Source organism: Engystomops pustulosus, chromosome 5 (genome assembly GCF_040894005.1).
Source record: "Engystomops pustulosus chromosome 5, aEngPut4.maternal, whole genome shotgun sequence".
In the NCBI taxonomy this organism is placed as follows: domain Eukaryota; kingdom Metazoa; phylum Chordata; class Amphibia; order Anura; family Leptodactylidae; genus Engystomops; species Engystomops pustulosus.
In genome coordinates, this window is record NC_092415.1 from 63,799,832 (window position 1) to 63,816,775 (window position 16,944).

The 16,944-nt window shown below is 43.3% G+C and overlaps 1 protein-coding gene across 5 annotated transcripts in view; it reads right to left on the minus strand.

Moving 5' to 3' along the window:
- Nucleotides 1-16,944, minus strand: part of LOC140132870 (acetyl-coenzyme A synthetase, cytoplasmic-like) — a 56,009-nt gene that overhangs the window by 20,429 nt on the left and 18,636 nt on the right. The window contains exons 1-4 of one of the 5 annotated variants that reach the window (XM_072152223.1): nt 11,993-12,133; nt 11,545-11,654; nt 10,163-10,203; nt 6,186-6,381 (exon numbers count right to left, since the gene is read on the minus strand). In XM_072152223.1, the coding sequence (XP_072008324.1) occupies nt 6,186-6,373 (188 nt within the window). In that variant the 5' untranslated portion in view covers nt 6,374-6,381; nt 10,163-10,203; nt 11,545-11,654; nt 11,993-12,133. Of the gene's footprint in view, nt 1-6,185; nt 6,382-6,636; nt 7,079-10,162; nt 10,204-11,544; nt 11,655-11,992; nt 12,134-16,944 lie in introns of those variants that run through there. The other 4 variants (XM_072152221.1, XM_072152222.1, XM_072152219.1 and 1 more) reach the window with 4 other exon arrangements.

The window sequence follows — 16,944 nt, forward strand, 5'->3', positions numbered from 1 at the left end:
GCCAATCACTGGCCTCGGCATGGCACACTCTGTTTGGGCTAGGGTCATAGTCGAGGGCAGCAGATGAATGGGACTGCATCATTTTATGGAGTCAGACAACCCCTACAAATATTGCTATCTGTAAGCCATGAACACCATAAGTTTTGTTCTCTTACGTTAAATCTATTAGACAGTAGAAACCTCAATTTAACATGACATTGGATCTTCTGACTTTCTTAGTCTTCAAACCCATTTATTTAGGCAGGCCTATAGTACTTGCTAACTGCATGCAACTTTAAAAGGAACCTATCATCAGAAAATGGCCTAATAAACCACTACCAGTATGTTTTCAAACAGTTGAACACTTTCTAGATCATATTTCTTTTATGACACAGTATGGGGAGAGGAGGCGGAGAGTTAAACATTAAAGTAAAGCTCTCACAGACTTTGTACACCTCCTCCCATGTGATTGACATTGTGATGACATCAGACAGTGTGATTGACATCAGACTTCAGGAGATCTGATAAATGATAGGACCATCAATTACAGCCTGATTTCAGTGTTAAACTCTCTGCTCTTCCTGACTTCATAAAACCAATTTACATCTCACTTCACAGTTGATTTTCTTCATGATGCCACCACACCGGACCCCAAAAGAAACATTTAAAAGCTGCTCAGCTGCTTGACACACCGTATATACTCAAGTATAAGCCAACCCAAGTATAAGCCGAGACCCCTAATTTTACCTCCAAATACTAGGAAAACCTATTGACTCAAGTATAAGCCGAGGGTGGGAAATGCATTGGTCACAGCCCGCCCAGTATATAGCCAGCCAGCTCCCAGTAGTATACAGCCAGCCCACCCAGAACAAAAACAAACAAAAAAAAAAACTTCCATACTCGCCCAACGCTCAGCGCGGCTCCCCGATGTCGGTGAGGCTCCTCTTTTGTCTTCCCCGCGGCTACTCTTCTTTCTTCGGTCTTCTGTAACAGCCGACAGAGAAGCGACCATGCACTATGCTGGCAGGCGCACACTATGATGCGGCCGCTGCTGACGTCATTGCCGCGTCTATGCAGGCTGTTACAGAAGACCGAAGAAAGAAGAGGAGATGCGGGGAAGACAGAAGAGAAGCCGCGCTGAGCATCTGGGCCGCCGGAGGGTGAGTATATAAGTTTATTGACTCGTGTATAAGCCGACTTATAAACAAGTATATACGGTAATACTGTCAGTGGTTAACGAGGCCAAGTTTGTATATAAGATGGCGGATGATGGCTGGTTAAAGCAGCCTCTTTAATTTTTATTCCATTCTCTTAAAAAGAATGGCTGGACCATTATACAAGCTCTAATACCCCTTGTGTCACCCACTCATCTTCATAGACTGTAAGCTCTTGCGAGCAGGGCCCTCTCCTATTGTTCCATGTGGCTGTTATTACTCTGTAATGTCTTTTTTAATTTATATATGTTCCCCTGAATCTGTAAAGCGCTACAGAATATGATGGACCTATATAAAGATTTTCATTTTTATCCCTGCTGCCACATGGCTGAATATCTGAGTGTATGCTAGACAGAGCTATAAGGGAATAATACATACAATAACATGACAGTATAATAAAATACTTTGAGCTAAGTTTAGATCAAGGGAAACTAGTTATATGAACACTTTTATAGGATTGACCTTAATGAGACAGAGCTCATCCCTTTTTAGGCTATAAAGAGAACCATGATGTGTAGTCCTGGATGAGTTACACCTAGATTATATCATACAATGTCTAGATAATATATAACATTACATTTTAATGAGAAATATATTACTTTATGAAATAGATATACTCTTTGTTCCTTACACAATTACATTTGCCCCTGTGCAGAAAGTCTTATCTGGCCCTCGATAAAACTAGTCTAAATGCAGTTTAGCTGAACTGCTCTCATCATGTCAGGTAATCCACCTGCAATGGGACTCACATTCAAATGTTTTATGTTGATTATAGAAATGAGATTGTTTTCCCACCAATATCTCATGTGGTTTAGACCTCATATTGTACCTGTCAGCCGTGCTGCACTAACACAAAACTATGCCAGGTCTGACTTGGTAAACATAAATTTTTAGAAATTGTGAAGGCACAGGGCAGGAACGCTGCCGGTTGCATCCATTCACACCAAAAATGGCACGAGACAATGTAGTCGCCAAAATAATCGCAATTTGTTGCAGTTCTTAGAAGCTGCCGAAGAGGCACTAAAAAAAAAATATATATTTTGTGGGATATTATTTTTAAAAAATTAAGTTATTTTAAAGTTTTATATTCATACACATTCAGACTTAGAAGTCCTGTGGGCAGTAGAATCAGTGACTGAAAGTGTCACGGGTGCTCCCACGACCTACATCTTTGGTCGCTGGCTCACCTGTGCCCCTCTCCATGCTCCAGCGCCCCGCAGCTCCAACTCACCCGTCCACGCTCCTGGTCTATGCGCGCCGGCTCCCAAAGATTTAAAGGGCTGGCGTATCATAAGCCAGCCTCTTCCTGCACACCACGCCAGGTCTTTGTGCCTTTGAGAAAGCTTTGTTCCTGATGCCCTGTGCTCTTGTTCTGAATTCCCGGTGACCCCGGTTCCGATCCTGACTACACTCCTTTGCTGCCTGCCCTGAGCATCTGCTTCGTCGCCGACTCGGATTCTATGCTGCCCGTCCCGACCTCCTGCCTGTCCACGACTACGATTCTGTTCAACGACTCTGTACCTCGCCTTGGCTGCCACTGCTGACAAAGTTGCGCCTGTGGAACGACCTGGTGGTACCACACCGCAACAAATCCAACCCGCTTTGTGTCCGGTTCTGGTGAAAAACGGCTACCACTTAGATTCCGGTCCCAGGTGGCAGCTTACGTCATTGTCCACGGTGGTCCAGTGGGTCCACTACCCCTGGTGCCTGACAGAGAGTAGTAGAGCTACTCACTGGATTCAAAGAACTTATACCAAAACTTCTCCCACAAAAGGTAATATCTATGTGCTCAGTTTCTCCTATTCTATAACATTGTACAGGCAGTCCCCAGGTTACGTACAAGATAGGTTCCCCTAGGTTTGTTCTTAAGTTGAATTTGTATGCAAGTCGGAACTGTATATTTCATAATTGTAAGAACAAACTAATTTTGTTTGGTCTCTGTGACAATTGGATTTAAAAAATGTTGGAGTGTCATCAGAATCAGGATTAACTATAAAGCTTAATTGCAGACACATTTGATAACTGTTATAGCTGTTTATTGTAACTTAGGGCTACTGTATATTAAATTGTCAACATCCAGAGGTTTGTTTGTAAATAGGGGTCGTCTGTAAGTCTGGTGTTCTTAAGTAGGGGACCTCCTGTACTTATTTGGACCACAGATTTTACCTAGCCGAATATACAAAGTTATTTGACTTTTATTAACATTTAATTAGCATAATAACATACATATTAACATACCCCAGATACATTAGCTATAAGATGTGTTCTAACAAAGCGTCACAGCTAGGTATTCCTAGTCTCTCACTGTCCTTACCACTATAAGGGTTATTTAGATCCATCAGTATGTTCTTCAATGTCATTCAATATCTCTCCTGTTTACCAGGAGGATCTAATAATATCACTGAATGGTGACACACAAGTCCTGTTCTTTTGTAAAGGAAACAACATAGTTCATCTTTATTCAATAACAAGCTGCTATCGTGGCTGCCCAAAAACTTAAATAATCTTCAGAATCTGGGTCAGCTCCAAAATAGCTTCAAGTCTTGAAGTTAATAACTTTTCTACACCTGCAGTTTAATAATATCTTTTCAAGTTCTGCAGCATTTTATTAAAGTGCGACACATCATCCAACAATGTGACTTCACAGCATGATTCTTGGTGACTGGTCTTACTGTAAAACTATAACCACATCGCGATTATAGTACACTTCCTGCCATAAATGTTTCCAACTACAGATAATATTGTAAATATATTACCAAATCATGTATAGCTGGATCTTAAACACTTTTACCGTTATTAGCTGTGATACGCCAGGTAGAGACTTACCACTATATAGAGGGGTAACCTTCAGAGCCCAAGGGCTATAGGCCAATAGGTGTTCATAAGTGCCACATGTCAATGGACCGGGGGTGTACATGCTCAGCAACTGCTCCTTTTACTTTTATTATACTTCCAGGGCGGCTATATCATGCAGAAGTAAATGTAGTGTGGAATCAGCATACACACCATGGATCCATATCAGGACACGTGAGGGTCCATGTTGTTGGTTAACTCAGGTTGTTGAGGGTCCTGGTTGATGCGAGTCCCAGCAATGGACTCTCAGCCAGTTACCCACTATTCTGTGGATATGTGATATATGCAAAAACGTTTTCCAAGGTGTTAAATGGAGAGGCTCTCACACAGCCAATCCAGTTTCCTACCAGTTCGAAACAGTGCTGTCTACAGTTGGGAGTCTGTTCCTTCTGGAATAGATATACTGGTTTGGCTTAATCCCACACCATATCTTTAGACTTCTTGTAGGTCATACTTGGTGTTAAGGGGGCTGCCTTTCAAGGCAGGAGGCATTGTTTTCCATTAACACCTTGGAACATGTTTTTGCATACTTCCCAGAATTCCCTAGTGGAGCATCTATGGCTTTAAATCTCCAAATGCCTTTAAGGCGGCCTTAATAGGCAATCTCTCCATAAGGAGAACACCTGTTTGACATGCAATATGCTCATCCTAGACATTTATGGCATACACATTCCCAATATGTCTGGTACACCTCTGGATTCACACCTCTCCTTAAAATCATACCCTGAAATTACGTCCCACAGCTCGGGATCACAGATGACCTAACTGTCAGCGGGGACAGAAAAAGGCAATGGAACACATTTCCTAAGAATGTAGGAAACTCCACTAAAAGTGCTCTGCTCGTGTATAATGCTGGATGTGACAGATTCATCAAGAACATGCACCAAAAATCATGAATTTGGTGCTTCCCTGCACTGGCCTGACAGAGTTCACCCCCTTTTTTTAGGGGTGTACCTTTAACATAGGGTGTGCGACAGACTTAGCATGTTAAATCTGGCGCACGGGCCGAATGAGCACCGGAACGCCCCCCAATTTGTGTCATATGAAGCCTAGTGCAGCTGCTCCACAAAAGGGTCGTGTGACACATTTATGGTACTCCAGCGCCCTATTGAAAATCCCCTCTTTCAGCTAAACCAGTTGAAACAGTGCGGTCCAAAGTTGGGAATCTGTATCTTCTGGAATTGATATACTGGTTAAGCTTTAATCCCTCAACATGTCATTAGGCTTCCTGAAAGTCATGCTTGGTGTTAAGGGGGCTGCCTTACAAGGTAGATAAAAAGGCATTGTTTTCCTTATCCCATCCTAAAAATGTATTTGCATATCTCCCATAATCCCCTAGTGGAGCATCAATGGCTACAAGTCTCCAAACGCCTGCAAGGCAGCCTTAGTTGGCTTCGAATTCTTACTTCCCGACCCTACAAGAATGGTGTAACAATGAAGAACTTTTATCTTCATACCCTCAGACGACAAATAGCCAAATGCCTTGAACAAATAAGTAGTTACACTTGAAAAACCAGTTCCACACTTTACATTGTTCGTTTACTAACCAGCGTTTCTGGTTTCCATCTTCAACATGTATATGAGGTTACTAAGAAAATGGAATACCTGGGTTTTCCCATTGTATTTTGGTAGGTGACCCACACATGTAGCACATTAGCTGCAGAGTTACAGCACTATAAATGAACAGCATGATACATTATCAGTGTAGTATAAGGGATTTATTAATATCCCATACACACATTGCAGACAGAAACTGCATTAGAAATGGCTTTCCGCTGCAGATTTATGATCTGAAACATGTCATTGAATTTAGTTACTGCAGATCAAGGTGCTCAAATCAACTTATCAGAAATCATCTTAAGTAAAGTTTGATGTGGCAATAAAATGCATCAGAAACCAGACAATTTACAGCTGGTGCCATGTCTTTCCTAGAATGGAAGGAGCCGCATACTCAGCACCAGGATACAGAGGCGGCTGGCCACCTAGGCAGGCAGAAGGGACTGGTAGCAATAGCAGTGATCCAGAAGGCACTTGTGTGTAGGATCTGTGTACAGTACTTAGAAGGGACCTGTCACCTCCATCATCATTTATTGGGATATTTCTAATGTCTTATTTAACAATATGGACTATCTATATTACCAGAAATATGCTGTTTTATCCCCAAGATTCTTCTCCAGGACATTCCTGTCCACAACATTGTAGCACACATTGGTCTTGGCCCCTTTCATAAACTCCACAAATATTTTGCCTTTGGTGATGTCAAAATTGTAATCCAGGACTTTCCCAGTTGGGGGAGATTTCCAATAAAAATCAGAGGCAACGTCCATCCAGAAGTCTGAAGAGAAGAAAGACATGGAAGCAGAGGGATCATTACATCACCAATCCCTGGTGTAATAATGTGTATTAATACTATAATAAGTATATAGTATAATATGAATTAAATATGTAGAACATTGCTTCTTATGGAATAGTTTAGGTCCCCTGTGCAGTCCCATGTAAAATACACAATAATGAAACCTGGTAGAACAATAAACCGTGCAACTCCCTAACCCAGAGCACAGGCTCAGCTCTGCTACATCCCAGGATGTACCTTGTGGGCTGTGGATGGACCTCTCATACAGATCCTTGTAAGTCCTGAGATCCGGGACCAGGGCATGCTCCCGCAGCGGTTCTCCGGGATAGTACACCTCCTCCTCCTCCGGGGCTTCCTGGGCTGGGGCTCTCACCTGGCTTGGCATGTTTGCTGCTCAAACCTCAAACACCTTAGTCCTAATTTTTGGAATGAGCGATGAAGGAGCAGGGTGAGTGCCCCCTCTGGCAGATGTGTGTATGTGGATGAGGTGGCAGCGGATTGGACTACATGGGATTTGGCAGCGCTAATCCCTCCTCGCTCCCAGCTCCTTCTATCTGACTCCAGGAGCCGATTTGCGAATCTCGCCCGGGTCTGTATTCTCATATGTCGCCGTCCAATCAGTGCACGCCCTGCTCACACTCCTTCTCTCTGATTGGCTGCGGCGCGCTCGGCTCATCTCTTGCCATTGGAGATAGCGCGCACACAAGACGGTGGAGTCAGCGGGCGGAGGGTGCGAGTGCTCAGTGCTGTGAGGAAGGAGGGGGCGCGACTGCGGGAGCCGGGGGACGGGAAGATGTTACTGCTGTATAGCGCCGGCCATACAGGACTACTCATACACAAGGACTACTCATACAGGACTACACATACACATGACTACTACACATACATAGCACCGGTCATTTACAGGACTACTCATACACAGGACCAGTCATACATGACTATACATACACAGGACCGGTAATACATAGCGCCGGCCATGTACAGGACTACTCATACACAAGGACTACTCATACACAAGGACTACTCATACACAAGGACTACTCCACATACATAGCACCGGTCATTTACAGGACTACTACACATACACATCACCTGCCATACAGGACTACACATACACAGGACCGGTCATGTACAGGACTACACATACACAGGGCTACTCCACATACACATCAACTGCCATACAGGACTACACATACCCATGACTACTACACATACACAGCGCTGGCCATACAGGACTACTCATACACCGGACTACTAAACATATACAGCGCCGGCCATACAGGACTACTCATACACAGGACCGGTCATGTACAGGACTACACATACACAGGGCTACTCCACATACACATCAACTGCCATACAGGACTACACATACCCATGACTACTAAACATACACAGCGCCGGCCATACAGGACTACTCATACACAGGACTACTACACATACACATCACCGGTCATGTACAGGACTACACATACACATCACCGGTCATGTACAGGACTACACATACACATCACTGGTCATTCAGGACTACTCATACACAGGACTACTACACATACACATCACCGGTCATGTACAGGACTACACATACACATCACCGGTCATGTACAGGACTACACATACACATCACCGGTCATGTACAGCACTACACATACACATCACTGGTCATACAGGACTACTACACATACACATCACCGGTCATGTACAGGACTACACATACACATCACCGGTCATGTACAGGACTACTACACATACACATCACCGGTCATGTACAGGACTACACATACACATCACCGGTCATGTACAGGACTACACATACACATCACCGGTCATGTACAGGACTACACATACACATCACCGGTCATGTACAGGACTACACATACACATCACCGGTCATGTACAGGACTAGACATACACAGCACCTGTCATGTACAGCACTACACATACACATCACTGGTCATACAGGACTACTCATACACAGGACTACTACACATACACATCACCGGTCATGTACAGGACTACACATACACATCACCGGTCATGTACAGGACTACACATACACAGCACCGGTCATGTACACGACTACACATACACAGGACTACTCGACATACACATCACCTGCCATACAGGACTACACATACACAGGACTACTCGACATACACATCACCTGCCATACAGGACTACACATACACATGACTACTACACATACACAGCGCCGGCCATACAGGACTACTCATACACAGGACTACTACACATACACAGAGCCGGCCATACAGGACTACTCATACACAGGACCGGTCATGTACAGCACTACACATACACATCACTGGTCATACAGGACTACTACACATACACATCACCTGTCATGTACAGCACTACACATACACATCACCGGTCATGTACAGCACTACTACACATACACAGCACCTGTCATGTACAGGACTACTACACATACACAGCACCTGTCATGTACAGGACTACTACACATACACAGCACCTGTCATGTACAGGACTACTACACATACACAGCACCTGTCATGTACAGGACTACTACACATACACAGCACCTGTCATGTACAGGACTACACATACACATCACCGGTCATGTACAGGACTACACATACACATCACCGGTCATGTACAGGACTACACATACACATCACCGGTCATGTACAGGACTACACATACACATCACCGGTCATGTACAGGACTACACATACACATCACCGGTCATGTACAGGACTACACATACACATCACCGGTCATGTACACGACTACACATACACATCACCGGTCATGCACAGGACTACACATACACAGCACCGGTCATGTACACGACTACACATACACATCACCGGTCATGCACAGGACTACACATACACATCACCGGTCATGCACAGGACTACACATACACATCACCGGTCATGTACAGGACTACACATACACATCACCGGTCATGTACAGGACTACACATACACAGCACCGGTCATGTACAGGACTACACATACACATCACCGGTCATGTACACGACTACACATACACATCACCGGTCATGCACAGGACTACACATACACATCACCGGTCATGCACAGGACTACACATACACAGGACTACTCGACATACACATCACCTGCCATACAGGACTACACATACACATGACTACTACACATACACAGCACCAGTCATGTACAGGACTACACATACACATCATCTGTCATGTACAGGACTACACATACACAGCACCAGTCATGTACAGCACTACACAAACACATCACCTGTCATGTACAGGACTACACATACACATCACCTGTCATGTACAGGACTACACATACACAACACCAGTCATGTACAGGACTACACATACACAACACCAGTCATGTACAGGACTACACATACACAGCACGAGTCATGTACAGGACTACACATACACAGCGCCGGTCATGTACAGGACTACACATACACATCACTGGTCATACAGGACAGGATAATGGGGCTATGTGGTAGTTTGTGTACTTGTGTTGTCACTGCCGTTTATTATGCTGGCAGGAGAACAATAGCATCATAGCCAAGGCTTCTGCCTTAATTATTTCCATTGTTTTACCATCATTATGCAGAGCTGCTTTTTAGTAAAGATCCATAAATACAAAAGTAACTAAAAAACAAAACAAACCAAAACTATTATTATAATATAGGTACCATTTATTTTGCTAGTAAACGGCAGCAGTGTGTACAGTGACATATAGTTACCATCCAGTACTGTGCTTACAAGTTTATAGGGTATGGGGCAGGTCCAAGAACTTCTGATACCTAGCGGGAGAAATTTATGATTAAGTAACTTTTACTAGAAATTGAGTTAACTTTAAGAAGCCCCAATATATGAACTGCTTGATAAATCTCACACATATTCACATCTGTCCTGAGATGTTGTTCCAGTTTCGATACCACCACTTTCCTGGAGTAAAATTTCACCCATTTTTGCATGTTTTAAAATGTCCCAGTTGATAAATCTGGTTAAACGAGTGCAACAAACCCACTTTTCCATCCACTTTGTAAAATCAAACATTTTTAAAACAGAAATTGAGATTGCAGAAATGGAAAATCAACCACAGTGGCTTCAGCTCTATATTATATAGAGATTATGAAACCAAAGGTTTCCCTCAAAGGGGGAAGGGAGGAAAGACTCTAGCAACGAGAGTATTAGAAACACAATAAACCTTTATTAATGAAATATGTAAAAACATGATATAGATCAATTTGATACAAGATGCAAAAACATGCAAACGGTAAGACACAGGAAAAGGGCAGTCGTACTCAAGGACAACACATGGAACACCATGAGAAGATCTGGTCAGAAAAAGTAAGTGTAGGGACTGAGATGAATTGTATGAGATCCTAGAGATACCATGGTGAAATGCTAGGTAAGATGAACCGAGGTGCCTGAGTGCACGTGGAATCGGTTATGGAGTATCTAGGATAATATAAATGCCAGTCCTTACCAGATAATAAAGTAATGTGTTCCGGTGTCCGGGACGACTGCAGGCCCAGGAAATACAGGCCCAGATCAAATACCAGAAACATAGCAAAACACGGACACCGCAATGTGAACTGGTTTGACAGACGTTTGACCTGCAAGGGGTGTAGCCTGTGCTGGGTACTATATAGGGTGGTAGGCCTTACCGCAGTAATCACACAGCACAGCCATCACTGCTGTACCTTTCCAGTGGCACCAAGGAAGGTCTAACATGATAAGTATAATATTGGTTACCCTGTTAAGCTTTGCTAAAGGTGGACACACTTTTCACAATATTCACTTCAGCACAAAGTAATCTTACATTTTTGTATCATTTTGCCCCAAAGCATTAAAGGAAATCAGTCAGTCAATGTAGCTGCATGAGGACTTTTTGTAGGACAAGTGGTATTTTTTTTAATGGCACCATTTTTAGGTGTCAGGTGCAGAAAAATACACTACTTGGAAGTAGTGTTCCAACAGCAATATTAGTAAGGGTATCTATGTATTGGACATACAATTTAGCCTAAGATTTTACAATTTCCAAAACTTCTAGACACAGGGATATTAACTCCAGAGCAAATCACATTTTGCAACACTTGGGTTTATAAAGGTTCAATTGAATGTCTGATTTGCCTCACCTCACTGTGTGGTAATAGGAAGATGACCCAGACAGTATTCACCCCTGGATGATAAGAAGACGAGGTCTGATGCAGTTGGCACAGTCTGATGATTTTTTCAGGTCAATTTGCTGGGAGCGTGCATGGAGGGCAATAGAGAACATTAAACCTTAAAATACATTAATATTGTTCCTGATTAACTGTCTATTACTATATGTAAATAGTAATTCATTTTAGTATATAGTTGTGCTAATAGAACATGAAAAGATGGGTGGCACTACTGACAGTACGTCAACTTGAATGAGACATAGGTATATAGATTTCCATATAATCTCTATCAAAAAAGTCCCAGTGAAAAAACAAATGGGTGTTGGAACATGGAACGGTTGCTTGGAGTGCAGTGGTGCTCTAAATTCCTAGCGTCAGGATATACAAATAATGGAAAAATGAGAAAAGGACTGGCACTCACCGCGTATCTCCTTCCAATACGAATTTATTAGTGCATACTCACAGCAGAAAACGAGATGTGTGGTTTACAGGTCGATGGAGGGGGGGGGAGGACACAGGGACTCAAAACATGACAAATAGGACAGCTGTTTCGCGCACACGGCGCTTCATCTGGCTTGTCTGTTCAAACACATGTCAAACATAGCGGACATTTAAACCTGCTAAGCACGCCCCCTAAAGCAGGAAGTGAATTCTATTGGTTCTTCCACAAATTGGGCAGTTCCCAACAAAGATTATATGCCTTAGTTCATTAGAATATATCCTAAAAGTCAATGCACTCACCGGTAGCTAGGATGCGCTGCAACCCGCTCTCATCCGATCAACATCGATATGGACGGGGCACGCTGCAAGCGATGGACCCGCGTCCGGCGCCGACGCGGCTGTATAGCAACCGCAGCGTCACCACAACGGGTCCGCCGTCGCAGGGAACGCCCCCCCCAGTGACGTCAGCCGGAGGGGCGGGGTTCACTCGCAGGCTGCGCCGGAATGGGCGCACGACCCGAGGGATAAGATGTATTGCTGAGTTTACAGCTGCACAATCTAGAGGCATTCAATATACATGGAAGTGTAAAGCGACATGCGCTTGAAATATGTATAAAGGAGGGGGCGAGTGGATAGCAAGCAAAAAACGACCTGGATTTAAAATGTTTAAAATTAGTACCTTATGTCAGAATGGACATGGGCACCAATGCTAATTTCTTCCCTGAAATCTTGAAGAAGTATCTTGTATTTGGGGCAAGAAAATAGCTGTGTATACAAATACGCAGTAGAAGTACATACTGTACATAATGTTACAATCAATACTGCATCTTAGATTAGGTTCTTTTGGGTGGGGAGTCGGAACTGTGGATATATGTCTTTTGTAGCCCTAAATAAACGTCAGGGCCTATATTCTGGACCCTGTTAAATAAATGGGCTCATGTCTAATTTATCATTGAGTCCCAGGGGACCTAAAGCTCCCGTGCGCAGGATCCATTTCCCCTCTTTTTGCAAAAGGAGGCGCTGTCTATCACCACCCCCTCTCAAGGCAGGTACTCGTTCTAGACCTGCGAATCTTAGAGTCTTAGGGTCAGAATTATGGTGTGTTTTTACGTGCTCTATTAATCTGGGTGCTCCTGAACCTGTCTTTAGAAAGACAGGTTCAGGAGCACCCAGATTAATAGAGCACTTTAGAAAGACAGGTTCAGGAGCACCCAGATTAATAGAGCACGTAAAAACACACCATAATTCTGACCCTAAGGCCCCTTCTACACTGGCGTTTTTCACGCGCGAGTTCTGCGCGTGCATTTGACGCGCAGAACTCGCATTGCACTCTGTCCCATTGTATTCAATGGGTCTTTCTCCATTTGCGTGGTTTTCAACGCGCGTGCTTGCGTTCGTTTGCACGCGCGTCAAAATCGCAGCATGCTCTATTTTTGCGATTCACGCGCATTTTTCACGCCCCATTCAAGTCTATGGGGACGTATCAAAAACGCATTGCACTCGCAAACATTGCAAGTGCAATGCGAGTGCGATGCGTTTTAAACGTAAGGGTTGCTAGGTGACCAGTATAACAGTATTTCCCCTGCTCGCGAACGATCATTTAATTAAAAAAACACAATGAAGAACAGTGAAGAATAGAATAAAACCAGTGAACACAGTGAACACAGTGACCACAGGATCATTTAAGATAAAAACACAGTGCAGAACACAGTGCAGAATAGATTACAGATGTTCGGCACATCTGCTTACTTGTCGGGAGATACGCGCGGAGCGGTGCGAACAAAATAGCATGTGAAGAACAATATATATGTGTGAAGAAGACATTGCAGATGTATGGAAACATCTGCAATGTGTTCTTTACACACATATATATTGTTCTTCACATGCTATTTTGTTCGCACCGCTCCGCGCGTATCTCCCGACAAGTAAGCAGATGTGCCGAACATCTGTAATCTATTCTGCACTGTGTTCTGCACTGTGTTTTTATCTTAAATGATCCTGTGTTCACTGTGTTCACTGTGTACAATGATTTTATTCTATTCTTCACTGTTCTTCACATCTGCTAAATTGTCGGGAGATAATATACGCGCGGAACAGTGAAGAATAGATCGCAGATGTTTGCAAATTATCAGAAGACATTATTTTTCAATTAAATAACACATTTTAATCCCAAACCATGGTCCCTTTGAAAACTGCTCGAGTCTCCCATTGAAACGCGCGTCAAAAATGCGCCGAAAACGCAAAAACAACGCTAACAACACGCGCGTGAAAAACGCAAAAACGCAAATTACTCCAAGGAAAAATGGAACAAAAACGCAGCCAAAACGTCAGTTTTTCACGCATTGCACCCTGACGTGAAACGCAACGCTAGTGTGCAAGGGGCCTAAGACTCTAAGATTCGCAGGTCTAGAACGAGTACCTGCCTTGAGAGGGGGTGGTGATAGACAGCGCCTCCTTTTGCAAAAAGAGGGGAAATGGATCCTGCGCACGGGAGCTTTAGGTCCCCTGGGACTCAATGATAAATTAGACATGAGCCCATTTATTTAACAGGGTCCAGAATATAGGCCCTGACGTTTATTTAGGGCTACAAAAGACATATATCCACAGTTCTGACTCCCCACCCAAAAGAACCTAATCTAAGATGCAGTATTGATTGTAACATTATGTACAGTATGTACTTCTACTGCGTATTCGTATACACAGCTATTTTCTTGCCCCAAATACAAGATACTTCTTCAAGATTTCAGGGAAGAAATTAGCATTGGTGCCCATGTCCATTCTGACATAAGGTACTAATTTTAAACATTTTAAATCCAAGTCGTTTTTTGCTTGCTATCCACTCGCCCCCTCCTTTATACATATTTCAAGCGCATGTCGCTTTACACTTCCATGTATATTGAATGCCTCTAGATTGTGCAGCTCTAAACTCAGCAATACATCTTATCCCTCGGGTCGTGCGCCCATTCCGGCGCAGCCTGCGACTGAACCCCGCCCCTCCGGCTGACGTCACTGGGGGGGGGGCGTTCCCTGCGACGGCGGACCCGTTGTGGTGACGCTGCGGTTGCTATACAGCCGCATCGGCGCCGGACGCGGGTCCATCGCTTGCAGCGTGCCCCGTCCATATCGATGTTGATCGGATGAGAGCGGGTTGCAGCGCATCCTAGCTACCGGTGAGTGCATTGACTTTTAGGATATATTCTAATGAACTAAGGCATATAATCTTTGTTGGGAACTGCCCAATTTGTGGAAGAACCAATAGAATTCACTTCCTGCTTTAGGGGGCGTGCTTAGCAGGTTTAAATGTCCGCTATGTTTGACATGTGTTTGAACAGACAAGCCAGATGAAGCGCCGTGTGCGCGAAACAGCTGTCCTATTTGTCATGTTTTGAGTCCCTGTGTCCTCCCCCCCCTCCATCGACCTGTAAACCACACATCTCGTTTTCTGCTGTGAGTATGCACTAATAAATTCGTATTGGAAGGAGATACGCGGTGAGTGCCAGTCCTTTTCTCATTTTTCCATCATTTTAGTATATATATACTATACTACCGTATATTCCGGCGTATAAGATGACCTGGTGTATAAGACGACCCCCCTACTTTCCTGTTTAAAATATAGAGTTTAAGATATATTCGCCGTATAAGACTACCCCTTTTCCAACGCATACAAAACAACGGTAAAAATTTTTAAAAAACCAGATTTGAATTTAACATGGTCCTTTTTTTAATTTAAATTCTTATGACATGCAGGTATATAGCAGGAAAACTGTCGCTCATAAACATAAGGCATACAACAACAACATTACCATCGTCCATTTTACTGTAAATGTTACCATACTGTACCTTAAATTTTTATTTTATTAAATATTCCATGCCATGTACTCAGAAGCGGGAAAAAATTCCAAATGCAATGAAAATGGTGAAAAAACGCATTTGCGCCATTTTCTTGTGGGCTTGGATATTACGTCTTTCACTGAGCGCCCCAAATGACATGTCTACTTTATTCTTTGGGATTAAGGGGATACCAAATTTATAAAGGTTTTATAATGTTTTCATACATTTACAAAAATGAAAACCTCCTGTACAAAAATTATTTTTTTGATTTTGCCAACTTCTGGCACTAATCACTTTATTATACTTTAGTGTACGAAGCTGTGGGTGGTGTCATTTTTTGCGAAATTTGATAATATTTTCAATGATATAATTTTTAGGACTGTACGACCTTTTGATCACTTTTTATAGATTTTTTTATATTTTTCAAAATGGCAAAAAAGTGCCATTTTCGACTTTGGGCGCTATTTTCCGTTACGGGGTTAAACGCATTGAAAAACCGTTGTCATATTTTGATAGATCGGGCATTTTCGGACGCGTCGATACCTGATGTGTTTATGATTTTTACTGTTTATTTATATTTATGTCAGTTCTAGGGAAAGGGGGGTGATTTGAAATTTTAGGCTTTTTCTTATTATAATTTTTTTTTTTACTTTTTTTTATTTTTATTTATACTATTTTTCAGACTCCCTAGGGTACTTTAACCCTAGGTTGTCTGATCGATCCTACCATATACTGCCATACTACAGTATGGCAGTATATGGGGATTTTCCTCATTCATTACAATGTGCTATCAGCACATTGTATTGAAGGGGTTAAAACGAAATAGCCTCGGGTCTTCGGAAGACCCGAGGCTACCATGGAGACGGATCGCCGCCCCCGATGACGTCACGGGGAGTGGCGATCCCAGGTAAGATGGCGGCGCCCATGCGCCGCTATCTCTTTGAGGCTGCCGGCAGCTTTGCCGGCAGCCCACGCTGTGAAAACACCCGCAATCGGTGCTAGCACCGATCGCGGGTGTTACCGGTAAGCCTTTGCTGCAATATGCAGCAAAGACTTACCGGCTATGGAGAGGGCTCAGCCGTAACGTAACGTTTTTTAATG